Genomic DNA, 19,290 nt, shown 5'->3' on the forward strand with positions numbered 1-19,290 from the left:
AGGTATAAAACGACAATTTATCTGAGAAAAAACCCAAACCTATTGTGGAATTCACAGCACATACATCAGGCTGTACTGTACTGGAAACCATTTTGGTGCAAGAAATGTGTGTTATTTGAAATAGGCGGCAATGAAATGTGAAAATTCTACATATAGAATTCCATATGGACTGTAAGCCAATCCGGCTTTCATCAGTGCCCTGTCTCCATCTGTTCCGATTATTCCCAGACCTACAAGTGTGTATAAATTCCGATTTTCAAATGATATTCACTTTATCCCCCACCTCCCACGCCCTCCTGCTCACATTAAATAATTAAGATTGCGTACTGCACTTAGTTTAATTGCTTTATTTGCGAGCAGTGGAAACAAACCTGCAGCTTTACACACTCCAGAGAAATGAAAGCAAACAGTCAATGAACAGCAGTGATGATCCCGAACATATGTCAGAGTGTGGATCCTCAGTCCACTCTGAAAAACCTCCCTCCCAAAAGCACAAACACTTCACTAATGGCAAGAAAGCCCCAGAAAACAACAAAAACCGATGTTCACCAATTACATTTGTTGTTTTACAATCCTCCTTTCCCTCCCCAAATTAGTTTTTTCTTTTGATTCAGTGTTTTTGATATTGCTTTGCTTGGACTGGAAAAAGAAAGCACATTTTTGTGAGAGGATGGGGAGGCACAATAAATATGAAACCGGGAGAGAGAGAGAGCACAGAATAGCAAAATAAATAGATTGTGCTAAGGTTATTTATCTTAGCCCTCGATTAAAACATTTCCGTGTCACTGCACCCCCGCTGTTCAGCAGTAAAGAAGCTTCTGCCTCCACACGGTTCAGTTCTGCACAAAGCATTTCTTCTTCACCCGAGCATGAGGGATTCCAAAACGACTCACACACTCCCACTATTTTCTAACTGAATGATCTACATAGCAGCCGCACACACACACACACACACACACGCACACTCGCTGCGGATAAATTGGCAATGTTGTGGGGTACGCCAGTCAGTTTAATTAATAGCACGCTTATTGTGGGATCTGGCAGATTTTGGAAGGATAAATTCAGACTCTCGCTCAGACCTTCACGACTCACGAGGCTTTGCCGTCTTACACGAGAAAAGAAGAGCCAGCAATATTCAACAACGATCGGGTTATACAGAGCACAATAAGCCTGGGTAAAGTATCCACCTGACTAGTTTCACAGTAATGTCTGTATGTGAACAATTCAAAATATAGCCGTACCTCATTGTAGTTGTGCCTGGAGAGTGCCAAAAAAAAACCTGTCCTTTGTTAGGGCAGAATCACCTCTCCTCTTCAACACAACAGTCCAGAAATAAGGAAATACCTCCAGACTGCACACACACACACACACACACACGCACACGCACACGCACACACACAATTATATTACATGATTGTGTTTTTAAAGACAGCCTGATAGCTTCAGAGCTGAGTAGGCTATGTCCGTCTTTTAGGATATTGTGCTCATTAGCCACCTGTCCTTCTATGGCTGTTAATAACATTGCAATGAATGTTTTGGACAATAATGTCAGATACAGCATCCAGTACATCAGCAAGATACTGCTACATTCAAGAGTTTCAGATCCAGAGTTATATACGGGAATATTCCACTTTTGTGTCATACGTTGTAAAGGTTGGCAGTCCCATGCACATCCAGAACAATAGTCACTCAAGGAAAAGGGGAACAACCTTTGTTTTGTGCTGTTGTGTTGTTTTGGATCTGTAAATCTGATTCTTAGACTCTTTTTACAACATTTGTACATTGCCTTATGAAAATTTTGTGCTCCAGGCAAACAGTAGGACAAAGGCTTCTGCGATGCTGTTCCGCGAAAATCAGTTTGAGGAACCTGATTCTGCTTGGTATTTGTGCTGTTTTGTGCGAGGAAAGCTTAAAAGCAAAGCATTGTGTCTCAGTTCTCTGTAGGGTCCCATGCTCCAAACATCCCTGAGGCCAGGATTTTTTAAAAGAACTGCAAGAAAATAAGAAGGATCTGGTCCCATGCAGTTCTACCGCTTGCAGTCTTTGTCTCTCAGACGGTTTGCAGAAAGTCCAGCCGGTTTCCTTGGTATATTTTCAAAAGCTGGGCACAGTTTACTTATTTTCGAGGAAACCATCCTGTGCCTTTACATTCCTTGTGCCTTCCTTAGCAGTCTGAGGGAAAACAGAGCCACGGAGGCCATTCCGTGGGCAGGTTGTGCTTGTCCTAGTCTCCCAAAAAAAAGGAGCCTGGATTCCAGGTCGCCGTTTTGAGCAGACAGACTTCCTAGCCTTTCTCAGAAGAACGTGCCCTTGGTGTTCTTGCAGAGGATCTTCTTGAAGGCGCGACGGAAGTCCTTGTTGAAGATGGTGTAGATGACGGGGTTCAGGCAGCTGTTGCAGTAGCCGATCCAGAAGAAGAACTTGAAGAGGGGCTCGGGCAGGGCGCAGGCCTCCGGGCAGATCGCCTGCAGGCTGTAGGAGAAGAAGAAGGGGAACCAGCAGACCACGAACACCCCGATGACCACCGCCAGCACGAAGGTGAAGCGCTTCTCCCGGTTCATCATGGCCTTGCGCCGGGCCGTGTTGGGCGTTCCCTCGGGCTTGGCCTTGCGCCCCGCCAGGATGGCGCCCTTGGAGGTGGCGATCATGTCCCGGTACTTCTGCACGGAGGCGGGCGAGGCGGGGAACGCCGGGGACCCGGCGGTGCTGGACGACCTGTGGCCGCCCGGCCCGGCCACCTCCATGTCCGAGCCAGAGCTGGTGCTGTCCTCGTTGTTGTTGTCCGCCCTCCTCCCGAACCTCTTCGCCTTCTTGCCGCCCTTGGCTTTGGGGGCCGCCTCGGGGCGAGGAACGGAGGGGGGGGACGGCGTCAACGAGGGGGAAGGGCCCAGCGGCGAGGGCGGACTGGTCGGGGTCGGCGCGGGCGAGGGGGAGGGCGGCTGCAGCAGGTTGTGGGACCGCTTCGGCGGCTGCGCGCCGGGCGACGAGGGCACGTCGAGGTTGGGCGGCCGCGGCACGTTGCTCTTCTTCAGGACGGCGGGGGTGCGGTCCGCGCCGCCGTTCAGCTGCGTCTGCCCGTGCGCCTTCTGCGGGAGCGGCGTGGCGGCTCCCGCCTCTTTCCGGGGCTCGCCCGGAGGGCAGCGCGTGCGCTGCTTGGCGATCTGGTAGATGCGTATGTAGACGAGGATCATGATGAGGCAGGGGGCGAAGAAGGAGCCGATGGTGGAGTACAGGATGTACCAGCGCTCGTTGTTGAGCTCGCACTGCGGCAGGCCGTCCCCGCCCCCGCCCCCGCCGCTCTTGCTCTTGTTCATGGACAGCAGCGGCGGGAAGGAGATGACGGCGGAGATGAGCCACACCACCAGGATGGCGGTCTTGATGCGCTTGGCCGTGCGCTGGGCGCCGTAGGTCACGGCGCGCGAGATGGACAGGTAGCGGTCCAGGCTGATGGCGCACAGGTGCACGATGGACGAGGTGCAGAACAGCACGTCCAGCGCCAGGTAGATCTCGCACCAGACCGAGCGGAAGTACCAGTAGCCCATCAGCTCGTTGGCCAGGGAGAAGGGGATGATGAGCGTGGCCACCAGGATGTCCGCCGCCGCCAGGGAGACCAGGAAGAGGTTCTGCGGGCCCCGCAGGGACCGGCTGGTCAGCACGGCGATGATGACGAGGATATTCCCCACGATGGTGAAGAGCACCATCAGGGTGATGGCGGTTGCGAAGGCGGCGGTGGCCTCGGGGGAGTAGGGCTTCACGCTCTCGTTGCACGTGGGAGACGCGACGCCCGTTCCTCCGGCGGTGCTGCCGTTCTTGCCGCCGAGCCCGGAACCTGCCAGGCAAGCACTTTCGACAGCCACGGACATAATGAAACCGCGCAGGAGACAGTGACTGAGCTGATTTATGTTTCAATCGAAACGCGAAACGCGCCCCGACCCCGATAGATCAAATGTATTTCAAAAAATAAAATTGCATCCCTTGAGATGCTTGCTTGAGGCGAAATAATAATAATAATAATAATAATAATAATAATAGTAATACAAATACAATTAAGTGAAAACACGCTGGTGGTCACTCACCCTCTCACTGACAACATTATAAATAGCATAGTTCACTCTACTTTCTTCTTGGAATTTGGCTAATTTCCAGTTTATCGAGAATGACATTGTCGCAGTCGAGTCTTTTTTGCTTACTGTTTTAAGTCTCTTCAAAAGATGCTGAAATATTGACAAGCAGTTAGGATAAATTGTTTGATTAACTGCCTGCCCAATTAAGAAGAAATGATCCGTTGTTCCTGTGATATTCTTCAAAAAAACCAAAAACTTTATTTTTGCAGATATGCTGTGCATGAAATAATGAAATAGGCTGTTATAAATCAGCGTAGCCTATATAGGCTACCTAACACATTCGCGAACATGGCGAAGATTTATTTAAACAAGGCTGGAAGTTGTATTCTATTATAAAGCATACATTTTGTTTTATACTTCACGCTCCTGACCAAAACAAGACCAGATGGCACACGGCTATCGCTCCGTTCTCAAGCACCGCAACTCTCCGGATGACACACCGTGACTCTCCAACGAGGGCACGCAGGGGCAAGGAGTTCATTAAATTCTGTTTACATTGCAAAAATACGTTTATCAAGGCTGCCTAAAGAATTGTAATGCATGGGAAAATATTCGCTCACAATAATATGATTCTTAGAGCTCTAGTTCTGAATACCATTCCTCAACGTCCTTTTAGATCGTGGCAGTGTCAGGCTCAATCCCCCACTTCATCTGCCAGTGCCGTTAGAGAAGAAATAACTTTGCCATTAGTTAAAGCTTGATAGTCAAATGGCTATAGTGGAAAATAATAAATGTCATCGATTGAAGAAAATGGTCTTCGACTGCTTTGAAAAAAATACATCAAATTTAACAACCAGTCCGCTCCTTATTAGAAAATGAGATAATTCTGCATTTCCGTTGTAATGCGATGTCATTTTCCAGAGTATTTACCAGTCGTCTTGGAAGCTTCAAACTGATTTTTAACGGCTGCTTTATCAAACTGTTGGGTATTTCCAAGTGCCGTTATCCGTGTACTCCAGCTCGTTTCCCAAATTCGCTTCGCTCTTTGTAGCCCTGCTCTCCCCGCGATTCAGTGGTGCTTGTGCGCTTCTCGCCTATTCGGACCAGTCGCTCGCACAGATATCGCGTACGGGACCTAGCCCAGCTAAATATCGGCGCGTTTCCCCTCCTCGCTTCAACAGCTGGAGTGATGTCAGGACGGGCGTCACGGGACGAACTGCCTCTCCCCCTACTCAATCTGGTCTGTGCGACACATTTCCGAACCACATGAAATGAAAACACAGTAAGCTATTGATTTGGCGGAGCATGTGAGTTATTTACTTGCGGTACACCCAATCAGGTTTAATTTACAGATAACATGATGAATCGATTAATTAACAGACACACACGAGTCTCACCAGATAGTGTGATGTGAATTCCTATTTCCCTCCTCACTGCCAACAAACAAGTACTAACTACTAAAATTGCTGTTTCACCACGGGCGCCTGACGAACAAATATAAAAATGTAGGCTACATTAATCAACTGTCATTAACATGCCGCGGTATCCTAGATTGTAGCCTAAATAAATTGAGTATAATGTCCATATGCATAGCAGCAAATACTTTAAAGAAAAGGTAACGTTAAATAACATAAAAGACGTCACAGTCAACGCATGCTTTGTCGTCATTTACTTTTGTTTAATTCGCCTTTTACCCTTTAAGGTTTAACCAATTAATTGTATTTGCCTTCATTGCAGCCTACCTGAGAGTGGAAACATTTTAAAGTGCCTAATGTTCACTCAAATAAATGTACATCTACTCAACAGTGATTAACGTTGGTTGGCATAAACAGCACGGAGGGAAAATGCATTATTTATAATGGAAGGGCGAAAGGTTTTGCGTTATCCGTTACTCACGCGCCACTCAGAGTTTATGTGTCAGTCAAGGTGAAGGGTGGGAAGAATGATGGCGCTTCGGTAAACACCAAGCTCACGTTCAAAATATTCAGGACTGTTTCAATAATAGCTCGGGGGCTGTAATGATGTGTAGCTTGTAGCGTGAACATTTTGGAAAACGTTGTAAATGCATAAGAAATAAAGCGGAATATTTCCCAGAGGGCTACATTAATCGTGCTGAAGGCCTGCCACGGATGCACATGTAAATGAATCTTCATGAAGATATTGTTCTTAAAATCAATTGGGGCCTGGATTGTTGCTTTAAAGTGCGCCTCCTGCTCTCTTTGAGTTTTGTAGAGGTGTCCTAAGAGGATGTGTACAGTAGTATGTTGGCCGGGTAGTCATTATGTGAAAGTAGGGTCCAAATAAAGTAGGCTTATCTCCATTTCTAAATAGCTTTGCTGCCCTACATTGTGTCATATTAAGACCTTTTTCCAGAACTATGCAGGCTCTTTTAGGTGCTACATAACAAACTGTAACTTGACCATCCTGTCCCTTTGCAATAAGCTCACCAGTGCTCTCTCTCTTCTTAATGGTTTTCTAAACAGTTGGTTTTGATAAGCCAATTGTTTGGCCTATGTCTTTGTTTTTTCCTTTCTTATTCCAACGCAACTCTCTTGTCATCATGTTGACAAACACAAATAAAAGCCTAGAATCAAGACTCTTTCTTATACCTGCACTACAGAAGCGATTGAATACACCTGACTAATCAAAAACAGCTGAGAAGCCAACTGTCCAATTACTTTTGGTCCCGTAAAATGGGGGGGGGGGGGGGGGGGCATGTATAAAAACGGATGTAATTCCCATATCGATCGCCAGATTTGGATGTAAATACCGGATGTGATGAAGTAACAACGCCAAAAGGACAGAAATTGTACCACTAACCAAATACTTACGGACTGCACTGTACAAATACACGGTCTCTATGAACAGTGTTTGTGCAATAGTATTGTCAGTAGCCTGCTGGTATTAGGAGCCACTCTCACCACATGGAAAATATGCTAATCCACAAATAACGCTGTGAGTGACACATTTTTTTATTTTATTTTTTATTTTAACTCAGATGCTGTACAATGCAGAAACAATGCAGCCATCTTCTCGTGGAAGTGGCAGAGAACTCGTCTCTGTGCAAAACTCCTGCCATCGTGTGGACAGATTTATTTAACATTTAAGTGACGCCATATGCCCCATACCAGCTGTCAAGGAAGCTTGCCTAATGTACTATTAGTTCTACAGGCACAGTCTGCCTCTTTTTTTATTTTTTATTTTTTTTATAAACAAACTTACTGAATTGAAAATGATTTCTTCCTCAGTAAGAATAACTGTGAAATCCCTGATAGTTAATTATTAATTTAGAAAAAATGGAACCACTGGTTATTTGCAGCAGTTTCCAGGAAAAACCATCAGTTTATTTGCGCCCAATCACTTTTTCCTGTAAAAGTAAAATGGCCACTGTTTTATTCAGTGGGTGTGACTAAAGCAATGCCACAATTTCAACAACACTATTATACTAGTCAACTTCTGCAGATTGTCCAGAGTCATGCATTTACATTTTTATCACCTGACTGTGTATGTATGTCTGAGAGAGTGAGAGAGAGAGAGACTGTGTTTGAGTGTGTGAGTGAGTGAGAAACAGAGAGAGAGAGAATACATTCTCCTGCGTACCCCATCTCCTATAACCTGATATGGCTACAGTACATCTAGACTTCAGGATTAAATGTTGTAGTCACATTATCAAATGTTGCATTTATTCTATTGTAGATGAAGAATTCCCGACAAATATTTGCTTTGCTAAGCCTTTTCCTCCAAGTACATTTCCAGCAGCACACCAGGCCACCAATATTATGCTATATTATGAAAGTTCATTGTAATACTACAGTATGTATAATTTGTACAGTTAGAAGGTCATTCTACACTGCCTCTAAATCCTTTATTGGAATACTTGAGAAAAGGTCATTGATAAAAGTACATATTTGTTTTCTCATCTTTATTATATTTCATATCCATTATTTTCGTTTAAATAAACCAAGAAAATGGCTTCAGTCAAACCCAGAGAGGGTGTGACTGGGAGCAATGTGATCACACAAGGGCTCCGCAGTTCAGAAACCCCGACTGCAGCACATGCATGCATCTCTTATCCAGTGATCCGGCACATGGCGGTATGGTGTAGCCCCATACACCATACATGAACACAACACCATACACCATACACCATACATGAACACAACACCATACACCATACACCATACATGAACACAACACCATACACCATACACCATACATGAACACAACACCATACACCATACATGAACACAACACCATACACCATACACCATACATGAACACAACACCATACACCATACATGAACACAACGCCATACACCATACATGAACACAACACCATACACCATACATGAACACAACACCATACATGAACACAACACCATACACCATACATGAACACAACACCATACACCATACATGAACACAACACCATACACCATACATGAACACAACACCATACACCATACATGAACACAACACCATACACCATACATGAACACAACACTATACACCATACATGAACACAACACTATACACCATACATGAACACAACATCATACACCATACATGAACACAACACTATACACCATACATGAACACAACACTATACACCATACATGAACACAACACCGTACACCATACATGAACACAACACCATACACCATACATGAACACAACACCATACACCATACATGAACACAACACTATACACCATACATGAACACAACACTATACACCATACATGAACACAACACCATAAACCATACATGAACACAAAAAAAATCCAGTGAGCAGCAGTTCTGCAGACAGAAACGCCTTGTTAATGAGAGACGTCAGAGGATAATGGCCAGTCTGGTCAAAGCTGACCATTTTTATCTCACACCACCCTTCTGCTCTCTCACTCCACCTTTCTCTCACACCACCTTTCTGCTCTCTCTCACTCCACCTTTCTGCTCTCTCACTCCACCCTTCTGCTCTCTCTCACTCCACCTTTCTCTCACTCCACCCTTCTGCTCTCTCTCACTCCACCTTTCTCTCACTCCACCCTTCTGCTCTCTCTCACTCCACCTTTCTGCCTTCTCTCACTCCACCTTTCTCTCACTGGCGAGGCGAGTTTCTTCCATCTGTTCCTTTTTTATTCCGATCTCTCTCCTCTTTAGCGTGCGAGCGGTGTTGCAGATGAGCCTGAACAACCACCGCAGTCTCATAAGCCTGTGTGGTCCCCAGACTACGCGTCTCCGTAAACAACTTAATCTCTCCTCAATGTCCGTTCTCCTCTTTGTTTTTAACCAAAATGGTTTGCTCATTTGGAATTTTGTTTTCATGAAATACAGATTTCATTCTAATGCGATACATTTGCGGGGCTGTTGTTAATCTCAGTCACTGGAACGATTGCACTTGTCATCACAATTGCTACGTCAACCTTGATGAACAAATATAATGCATTGTTTGTTATGCAGTATTTCAAAACAGTGGAAATCATTGTCCGTGGGTCTTTTTTTCCCCAAACAAAGCATTCACTGTAGGTAATGAAGACTAGCGGTGGCTATCATTACTGACACTCCAGGCCAAGGATCATCAACTCCGGCCCTCAAATCCAAATCCAGCCCTGGTTTTCTTTTCTCCCGGGTAATTAGTGCTACAAACTGGTCCGCCTGTCTTCTCACCTGACTCCTATTTAAAGGGAGTGTGGAAACCCAGCAGTTCATGGCCCTGAAGGACCAAACCCCGGATCTCTGCTCAAGACTAATGCTGATTACTTATGAATCTATTCAGATTCCATGAGATAGCCACAACTCTCCTTCACTCTGGCGTGAATTGTACTCAACTTTTACAAACACAAAAAAAAACAGCTATTTTCTGCATCCATGGCAGCATCCTTCAGCGAATAGAGTTTAAAAAGCCACTTAAAACTGCCAAGGAAATGAACAAGTCAGGGGCAAGAGGGAAATACATGATATCTACAAGAAAAAAGGGACCCTGTTAAATCTCCTCTCCCGATAAGAAAGAGAAAGAGCAACAGCACAAGTACACATGCCGGCTGCTCATTAATGGATCGCAAGTGCCTCTGTACAACCCACCCCAGGGGGACTTGTAGGAGCCCAAAGGTAATAAATACTGATAAGGAACTCTATATACTGGTGCTGCTTTGATGGTGACAGAGAGGAGATTAATCCTCTATATTATAACACCGTCTGTCTTCATAAAGACCATCCTCACAGGGGGGTTGGGGGGGGGATACAAAACATAGCAATTAATCATTTGCTGACACTTGTCAGGATCTCTCAAGTGAAGTATCTAACGAGAAACACACAATACCCCCCTGCACACGTGCCTCTGTGTGTGGACGCTGTTGCTGCCATGTTTACTAAAACACGGCCTCCAACACCAACGTCTAACGGCCCGACCGGAGCTTGGCAAGGGCTTACACACACACACACACACACACCCAGGTGTAACACACACTTCCCTGTTCTAAAAAAAACTGCTCAAGCTAGGTTTTCAAACAGTGGGTAGCTGGTTGACCAGTTCAGACCAGCTCCCAGCTTGACATGGTGTGACCAGCTCAAGATATGTTCTGAAACAGCTGGTAGCTGGTTGACCAGCTCATACCCAGCTTGACCAGCTCGGCTTGATTTTAGAGCACGGTTCCCAGTTGGTAAGCTGGCACTGTAATAATTTACATTAATATCAAGGAATGGAAATGGTTCAGATTTTCAGGATGGGGCTGCTCTTCCCATTACCAGCATCTCTTCAGAACCCAACTGCTGGACTAGTGTCACCTCCAGTGGTCAACTTTATTTTTAATAATACAAAAACAAACATATATACATTGGTAAATTTCAGAGAGAGAGAGAGAGGGGGAGGGAGAAGAAGGGAGAGAGAGAGAGAGAGAGAGAGCGAAGGAAGAAAACAGTATGAAGCCTTTGAGGGGAGGGTAAAACAAAACAGACAGAGTCACTAAAAATAACAATAAGTGGAAAAAAAAAGAAATAAAGAATAATAATTATAAAGTGTGGAAAGAGTGACTTGTGTATACATATGAACACGCAGACCAACGGGCAGATAGACAGGAAGATGAACAGACAAACAGACAGGTGGACAAGTGGGAGGAGGTGTTTTGATTTGCGGTGAAAGTTTCTCCTGAACACACCTCGACAAATCAAAATGGCTAACAGAGACATGCCATAATGATACTGCCGGCCAACGGTCCTGAGTGTAAACACAAGTGTCAGGGGATTCAGTAGTCTGTGAATGACCACCACCTCTGCGTATTTGATGGCAGTCATCACCATCGTTTTGTCACTTTGGCTCAGGCGGTAAAGGGCAGTTGTCTGGCACTCGAAGGGTTGCCGGTTCGATCCCACCCTGGGTGTGTCGAAGTGTCGCTGAGCAAGACGCCTAACCCCTAAATTCCCCTGACGAGCTGGTTGGTGCCTTGCATGGCAGCCAATCGCCATTGGTGTGTGAGTGTGTGAATGAGAAGCATCAATTGTACAGCACTTTGGATAAAGGCACTATATAAATGCCAGCCATTTAAGTGGTGGCTTCCTTCTGATCTAAGAAGCATCCAGTGTGTTTATGGTGGCGGGCGTGTCAATCGCTCACATGAGGCTTGTGGTGACTAGCGCCAGGGAGATCACACCAGCTGGGCTGCAGAGTGAAGGGATGCACCAGGCTATTAACTTCAGAATGGCTGGAGGGGAGAGGCATTCTGGGAATTCAGCCAGGAAGTGGGGAAAGCCCTGACACCCTGTGCTACAGGATATTTAATCACCACCGTAACTCAGTGCTACGACTTCCTCATCCTGTACACAGCATCTCCAATGGCAGGGTCCCTCCCTGTCACTGGGCAGGGGAAAATTGAGTAAGCAGCGTGGTCTCAAAACAGGTGAGGGAGTGAGAGAGTTTAGGCGAGAGAAAATGTGTGAGAACGGGAGCCCGAGGAGATAAACATGACCCCGATCAACCCATAGAGCTAGCAACAACCAGCTCAGGTTAATAATGTTCAAACACTGCCATCTTGTGGACAGTGCACAGAAAAACAAATGACTTTATCTGTTATGCCTGATAATGACGTCAAATAAAATATCTGGAGTCAGATTTAGCCTCTTACTATAAATTTATGGTTAAAGGTTTGCATCAGCATTGCTGTGAAAAATATACCAGCCATGCATCTTATCTTGGGGGAAAAAAGTGTCTTTATACGATCAATATATTTTTAGAATCCCTTTTTAGAATCCCCATTGTTCACGGGGTTAAAAAGGGTGCCTTGCGTGTTTGATTTGGGTATCTTCAGCATGCAGAGAGGTGAATGTCGTAAAAGTAGCAGCAAGTTTTCAAAAAGAATGAATGAAAGATGATTCACATTTAGGTGATGAGTAGGACCGGGTTATAATATGTGCCATCCTTAGTAATGACAGTAGGTCCGTGATTTGGAAGAGGATATTCTTGATGTGTGTCAAACAAACACATATATCATAGTTCTGTCAGCATCTTCTTTTGATCATGGTCTTTTGATATTTTTTCTGCACACTACATGTGATATCATATACACCCAGTGAGCAGTTTATTAGGTATTTATTAGACTTTTTGGTCTTCTGCTGCTGTGGCCTATCCACTTAGAGGATCAATGTGTTGTGTCTTCAGAGATGCGCTTCTGCATACCACTGTTGTAATTACATTTACATTAACATTTTAGTCATTTGGCAGACGCTTTTAATCCAAAGCGACTTACAAGTGCATAGGTTCTACCATAAGTCAAAGCATCACATCCAGAACTAGCAAAATACACATGAAATGCTGTTCTAAACATAGGGGGGGGGGGGGGTTAGACAAGGATAGGGATATCAGAAAGGAGGGGCAGGGGAAATCAGGAGGGAGGACTAAGGTAGAGTTTGAAAAGGTGGGTTTTGAGTCTGCGTCGAAATAGGGGGAGGGTGGTTATTTGCGTTACTGTCACCTCCCTGTCAGCTTTGACTAGTCTGGCCCTTCTCCTCTGACCTCTCTCATTAACAACACTTTTTTGCCCGCAGAACTGCTGCTCACTGGAGGTTTTTTGTTTTTCGCACCATTCTCTGTAAATGCTAGAGACTGCTGTGCATGAAAATCCCAGGAGATCAGCAGTTTCTGAGACATTCAAACCACCCTGTCTGGCACCAACAATCATTCCACGGTCAAAGTCACTGAGGTCACATTTCTTCCCTATTCTGACATTTGGTCTGAAAAACATCTGAACCTCTTGACCACGTCTGTATCCTTTCATGCTTTTATGCCTTTAACTTGCGGCCACACGATTGGCTGATTATTTGTATTAACGGTGAGTGTATCTCTGCCACAAAAGACTAGCCCCAGCTTCAGTTCTGAAAAGATCATAATCTCTTTGGGGTCCTCCAAGACGTCTGCACCTTCATTATGCAAGGCAATATCCAAGGCAAAATATTGCTAGTAGTGCTTCACGTTCAGATGTTAGCCACCTCATTAATCCGGACAATGACAAAGTGGCGAGATAGTTATTGGCTGCATTAGATCATGGTGACGTGCTGCTTCATCTCGTAACTGAAGAGAACAAATGACTATCTTTATGAACAGGCATATTATTCAGACAAGAAAATGGAGTGTAAGAGCACGGAGTATAAGCCCTGTGTCCCTCAATGACAGCAGCGAAATTAGACCTTGCAGTGGACATCTATCGACTTGTAAGTCATCTCTGTCTGCTCGTGAGTATTGTTTTACCATTAGTCCATCCATCCACATGATAATGGAAGTGGTGCGTGTGCAGTGCTCCCTGAAAAGTGGTGATGGATTGCCAGCACCTGATGAGTACAAAAACAGGGCATCGCTGACAGCTGGGTATTCAGATATTGTTCCTTAAGAGTGAGAGCTGTGCTGCTCTGTGGCCAAAATGCACTCAATCACTTTACATATTATATAACATTACATTACATCAATGGCAATTTGGCAGACGCTCTTATCCAGAGCGACATACAGTTGATTAGACAAAGCAGGAGACAATCCTCCCCAGGAGCAATGCAGGGTTAAGGGCCTTGCTCGAGGGCCCAATGGCTGTGCGGATCTTATTGTGGCTACACCGGGGATCGAACCACCGTCCTTGCAGGTCCCAGTCATTTACCTTAACCACTACGCTACAGGCCCTATGCATATGAAGGACATAGGAGTGTATAGGAGCAATCATCAGCCCGGTGTGTCTCAGGTCTGACCCTGAGGATCCACTGCATGTAAGGAATAGTTAACCCTTCATAAAGCAGCACACATCTTGTGTTGGAGCCAATTTGGGTATTGCTATATGTTGAGTGTGTTATGTGAATGTTGTCATTACGCCACCTGCACACTAGGGGCATAAGCAGCAGGTAATCATGGTGTGCACTGATAAAAGGGGTTCACAGGTGTAGGTAATCAGGGACTTAGTAATTAGGAAGCACACAGTTTTTCAACCGTGGGTGCAAGAGACTGTCGTGTTGGTAATGTGGTAGTGTTTGATCCATATGTAAATAAACGTGGACACATGGCAGACCTCATTTTTGTAACACGCGTTGGAAATGCCGACAAGAAAACAAAGTTCCCTCTGGTGGCTATTTTTTGTTGTTAGGTAGCCACCACATTTTGCATATTATTAACTATAAATGATACATTTATTTGTTGTTTGCCTTTGTTAGAAGTTATAACCATTGTGGCATGTGTTTATAATATCATATTTCATTAAAAATTCAGCTCAAAGTCTTCCAAATATTCGGTGTAGTAGCCCTCAGGAGCAAGTGTTGCCAACCGCTGTCGTCGGGAGTATGTAAATGGCGTTTATATAGCTCCCTTCTCCAAAGCGCTGGGCAAAATTGATGCTTCTCATTCACCCAATCATTCACCAATGCCAACGGGCTGCTATGCAAGGCGCCAACTAGATTGTCAGGAGAATTTAGGAGTCAGGTGTCTTGCTCAGGGACACTTTGACACAGACACGGGAATCGAACCGGCAACCCTCCGACTGCCGGACGACCGCTCTCACCGCCTGAGCCCATGATGCCCCACGTCCCGTCCTGTCTGCAGCTCGTACAGGCCGGCTGCGTGCGGCTCTAGGCCGCAGCGCTGTCCTGTGGCTGCCCGTCATCGCGGTCCACAGTGACACGGGCGGAATTTCGTCCCCCGCTGTCATTCCCAGGCCACGAGCCGTGTCATCGCACTGAAACCCAACACTTCAGGAGGGCACACCACTGACCTCCGCAACCCCCCCCCCGCTCCCCGCTTCACTGTAACTCATCAGCTCCGAGTCTCCTTTCCAAAAATAACGTTTGGATGAGCTCATGTTTATGAACATATACAAGTATATGTGTGTATTCAACACTTTATTGATAGAACATGGAGAGAGGTCTTAAATGTGGTTATTTAATGGGTATACGGGGATTTTTTGACATGCCCCAAATCCTACAACCTCCAGAGAACTACCTTCAATCCTATCTTTCCTTTGCTAAACACACAGTAATATATTCACTTCAGTGAGGCCCTGTGGCAGATGATTAACTGAATGGAAACTACGGTTCAGTATTCAATTAACTGCTTAATGAAGCTCGTTAATTAAAAGCTTGTTTGCTGTCAAATAAATGTTACTAGATACTTAAAGCTGGTTGTAGCCTTTGAGAGTTTCCCCGTCTCATAATTGTTGCTGTCATGAACAAGAAAATTGAACGTAAATGAAAAGTATCCCCAATACCAGTGAAGAAACAAATATTTGAATTTTGAAATGTGATAACTTTTAAAAAATAATTCAATTTTTAACAATGATGCTTTCCCCATCTTATTGTAATGTTTTCTGCAAATATAAAGTAATTACACTTTTTCATTAGTTTACCCTTATCAAGGAAAATAACTCCATTGATCAATCTAAGAAAAATTGGTCTTTTGGCATTCCGTTTAATCATCATTGAAGAATATTTTCCAGCAAGGTTATTTAGTAGAAACAGGAAACAGTCATATTTTTCAGAAATTATAATTTAATTTGTATGAAAAACATTACAAATTAATTAACTTTTTTGCAGTTCTAAATAAAAAGTGCAGTGCTGAACACATCCATAGTCACATAGTCATAAAAAAACTCTTTAATAAAAAAATTATAAATATTTACATTTTTAAAACCATCCAAAAATGATGGGAAATATCATTCCCAATCACGAGTACAAAACTGAAATACTAATACATAATAGGATGCTTTCAGTTTGATGCAGCAAGAGGATATGGCTCTACATTATGCTGAACATAGGTTAACTCATCCAATGATCTATACTGGTTTATGAAATCACCCTTTAGGTAAATACCAATGGTTAATGACAGAGGGTGCATTAGTCATGAATAGTTTCAGTCGCTGAGATTAACGCTTTTAATATTGGGGTCACGTCCGTACCCCGGAATACAAACGACGCACTGAATGGTGTTCTATAATACTGTAACTATTTTCTCGCATGATTAGTGTTAACTGTGGCAATGTTGAGACAGGAATGTAAATGAAATGGTCCCAGAGTTGAGTGAATAAATCGTGGCGCGCAGTGTGTCCACGTTCACTGGTCCGACTAAAGATTCCTCAGTGTATCGGTTTGGAAGTTTCCCGAACCTTATTGTGTTTCCTGTGAACCAGTGGCGCTCGTTCTACTCCATTCGGTTCGCCTGAAAACACAACACGTCGGTCTCAAACTGCAGCAGTTGGCCCATGAAGGCCAGGTTCGGCGAAATCACGCGGCGCCGCTGCTTCACGAAGTCGAAGGCCTCGTCCAGGGGCACCCGACGCGAGTGGATGAGGTACGCTAGGCAGATCGTGGCAGAGCGAGAGATGCCGGCCTGGCAGTGCACCAGCACACGCCCGCCGCACTCCTTCACCGAGTCTGTGGGGAGAGAAGGGAATACGCATCGCTATAATCAATCTGTATTTAATAATGACCTCAACAAGAAAGTGAACAGGTCTGACACGTTTTACTAGACTACTAGGTTTTTTGTTTTGCTTTGGCGCGCTCAAGCAATGATCCTGTTGTCATGACAAGTTCCAAGAGCTTTCCGAAGAGCACAGTGGCAGATTAATCTTACCGATAAAGTCGATTGCTTCCGGGAATCGCGCGCGGATATCAGCCGCAAGGTTGTCTTCCACGCGCATCGTCTTGTAGTGAAACTCGTCCTCGAACAGGTTGGGGCAGGAGGAGGAAACGTTGAGCACAGCTGTGATGCCGCTTTTCGCGAGGGTCTCACGACTGGACGAGTGATGGGCGCTGCCAAGGAACAGGAAGGGTAGGATCTCCACTGGACCACCCTGATAATGAAAGCGACTTCGTTAAGACATAAGTCAAGAGAGAAAGGGCCAACGCTCAAAGATCTCTAATGGAGCGTCACTGCGCACGAAGTTTTGAGCGCAATCTCAAACGTCATTTAATATGTCGGCTTTAATATGTCAATAAACAATATCCATCTGCAATCGACGATCACTTTTGTGTGTGCCGTTTGATGTTTAAACCATTTTCCTCATATACAGAATAATTTACACATTATGACCCATTTCATGTTGAGAGTAGGCTACTGTAAACTAATTATAACTTTATTTTTTTTATCGATAACAGTAAATGTAGAGAGGATGGTCACTTTTTCTTCCTTTGTACATCAATATTTCTGGGTCTAATTCTCGGCTCACCTGATCATACAGGGGCGTTTTCCTCCCGGACATGCCCGACTCAGAGTCCCAGAAGGCGTTATGATTTCCATTTACTGGCGGGGCGTTGACACAGAGATCCGGATACAATGCACTGAAACCGTCGAATCCACCTAACAAAATAAATAAAAATTGGTCAAATAAAAGGTTATACAACGCAAAAGCCTAATAAAAATAACTTTGGTCTACATACAAAATATAATGGCGTAAATGTGTCTACAATTGCATTATTATGATGGACAACATATTCTTGTGTGGAAATAATTATAGGCTATATTATATATTTTGAAGAGTGAAAAAATATAGGCCTAAGTGCTTTTAAGCTGAATACTCTATAGTTCTATAGTAGCCTGATATATATAGCGACTGTGGACATGTAAATTGGTGTGTAAAATTAACAACAAATAATAATAATAATAATAATAATAATAATAATAATAATAATAATAAAAAGAAAAAAATATATAAATTATTATTATTCTTTATATATATATTTATATACTTTTTAAAAAAAAAAATCTCGTTTCAATAGCCTCTCAAAACACACATACAAAAAGGTGTAGCTACCTTGTAAGAGGCAGATCTGCGTGGTTCCTGGCGCAACTTCGGCGTGTAGAGCAGTGAGCAGCATGCTAGCAAGACTCTCGCTTTTCAGGTCAGCAACAGAGCGACTGTCCTCATCCAGCACGATAACCGGCGAGAACTCGCCGCGGCGCAGCCGACCCAGAAGTGTCTTGTCCGGCACCAGCCACTCCAGACTAACCACCGAGGTTTTCGACCGACGGCGCATCATGGAGTTCCAGTTCACGTTTCGGGAGCCACAGACGTGTGATCGTGAATACGCGAGGAACGGTCTGCAGTCCAAGATGAGAAAGTCACCAGCTGTGAAGTGCTCCGGCAGAGTCTGCAGAATCTGTGCCAACTCACCACCGGCAATCTCGAACAAGTCACTCATCCCCATACTGAAACTATGGCAACAACGAACAAAAGCAATACTTGAACGTGAATATCTGAATATTTTTGTCTAGTTTCTCAATCCAACTTTGAACATACTTTTCTTTGAAAATAACTTGATTGAAATTTTTTGAAATATGTAATATTCTCACTTAGAAACTATCGTATATTATAGTTTAAAAAAGTTATTTAATGTTATTTTCTCCAATTCTGAAATTGGCTGCCATGTCAACGTCGTTTTTGAGTTCTCAGTTATTGTTAACAGCTGTAGAATGGGCGGAGCGCTGACTTTTCTACTCACGATGGCTTACTCGAGCCCCCGCCTTGTTTTCCACAAAAGGAAAAAACGTCACTGACGGAATTACCATGTATAGAGTTCTGGCCGCGCCGGGTGTGCCTAATATGGCTTGTGACGCTCGCGCTCTAATTTTCCCACTCGCACGTGGTGTTCGGGGGTTACCCCGTGTGTGTGTGTGTATTGTTATGACGTTATCCGCGGGTAAATTGGCTATATTTTTCACATAAAAACCCCAACCTCAATTACATTGAATGTATCTGAATGTGGGTTTGTCCCTG

The 19,290-nt window shown here is 44.4% G+C and overlaps 2 protein-coding genes across 2 annotated transcripts; both read right to left on the reverse strand.

The window, feature by feature from the left end:
• Positions 1–705: 705 nt before the first annotated feature.
• Positions 706–3,863, reverse strand: adra2b (adrenoceptor alpha 2B). The gene has a single exon (XM_061259473.1). It carries the CDS (start codon positions 3,861–3,863, stop codon positions 2,295–2,297), a length of 1,569 nt encoding a protein of 522 aa, XP_061115457.1. The 3' UTR covers positions 706–2,294.
• Positions 3,864–16,304: 12,441 nt separating this feature from the next.
• dusp2 (dual specificity phosphatase 2) lies at positions 16,305–18,966 on the reverse strand. Its single transcript, XM_061261003.1, has 4 exons — positions 18,328–18,966; positions 17,743–17,873; positions 17,148–17,367; positions 16,305–16,948 (listed from the first exon to the last, which is right to left on the reverse strand). The coding sequence occupies exons 1-4, from the start codon at positions 18,719–18,721 to the stop codon at positions 16,716–16,718; spliced, it is 978 nt and encodes a 325-aa protein (XP_061116987.1). The 5' UTR covers positions 18,722–18,966; the 3' UTR covers positions 16,305–16,715.
• Positions 18,967–19,290: the final 324 nt, after the last annotated feature.

Source organism: Conger conger, chromosome 11 (assembly GCF_963514075.1).
Source record: "Conger conger chromosome 11, fConCon1.1, whole genome shotgun sequence".
Classification (NCBI taxonomy): domain Eukaryota; kingdom Metazoa; phylum Chordata; class Actinopteri; order Anguilliformes; family Congridae; genus Conger; species Conger conger.

Coding starts and splice junctions, on each gene's coding strand:
- dusp2 (XM_061261003.1), bottom strand. CDS start 18,721: ATGGGGATGAGTGACTTGTTCGAGATTGCCGGTGGTGAGTTGGCACAG. Junction 17,874..18,327: donor GCAGATCTGCCTCTTACAAG/GTAGCTACACCT, acceptor TTATTTTGTTAG/GTGGATTCGACGGTTTCAGT. Junction 16,949..17,147: donor GGAAGCAATCGACTTTATCG/GTAAGATTAATC, acceptor CTCTCCCCACAG/ACTCGGTGAAGGAGTGCGGC.
- adra2b (XM_061259473.1), bottom strand. CDS start 3,863: ATGTCCGTGGCTGTCGAAAGTGCTTGCCTGGCAGGTTCCGGGCTCGGC.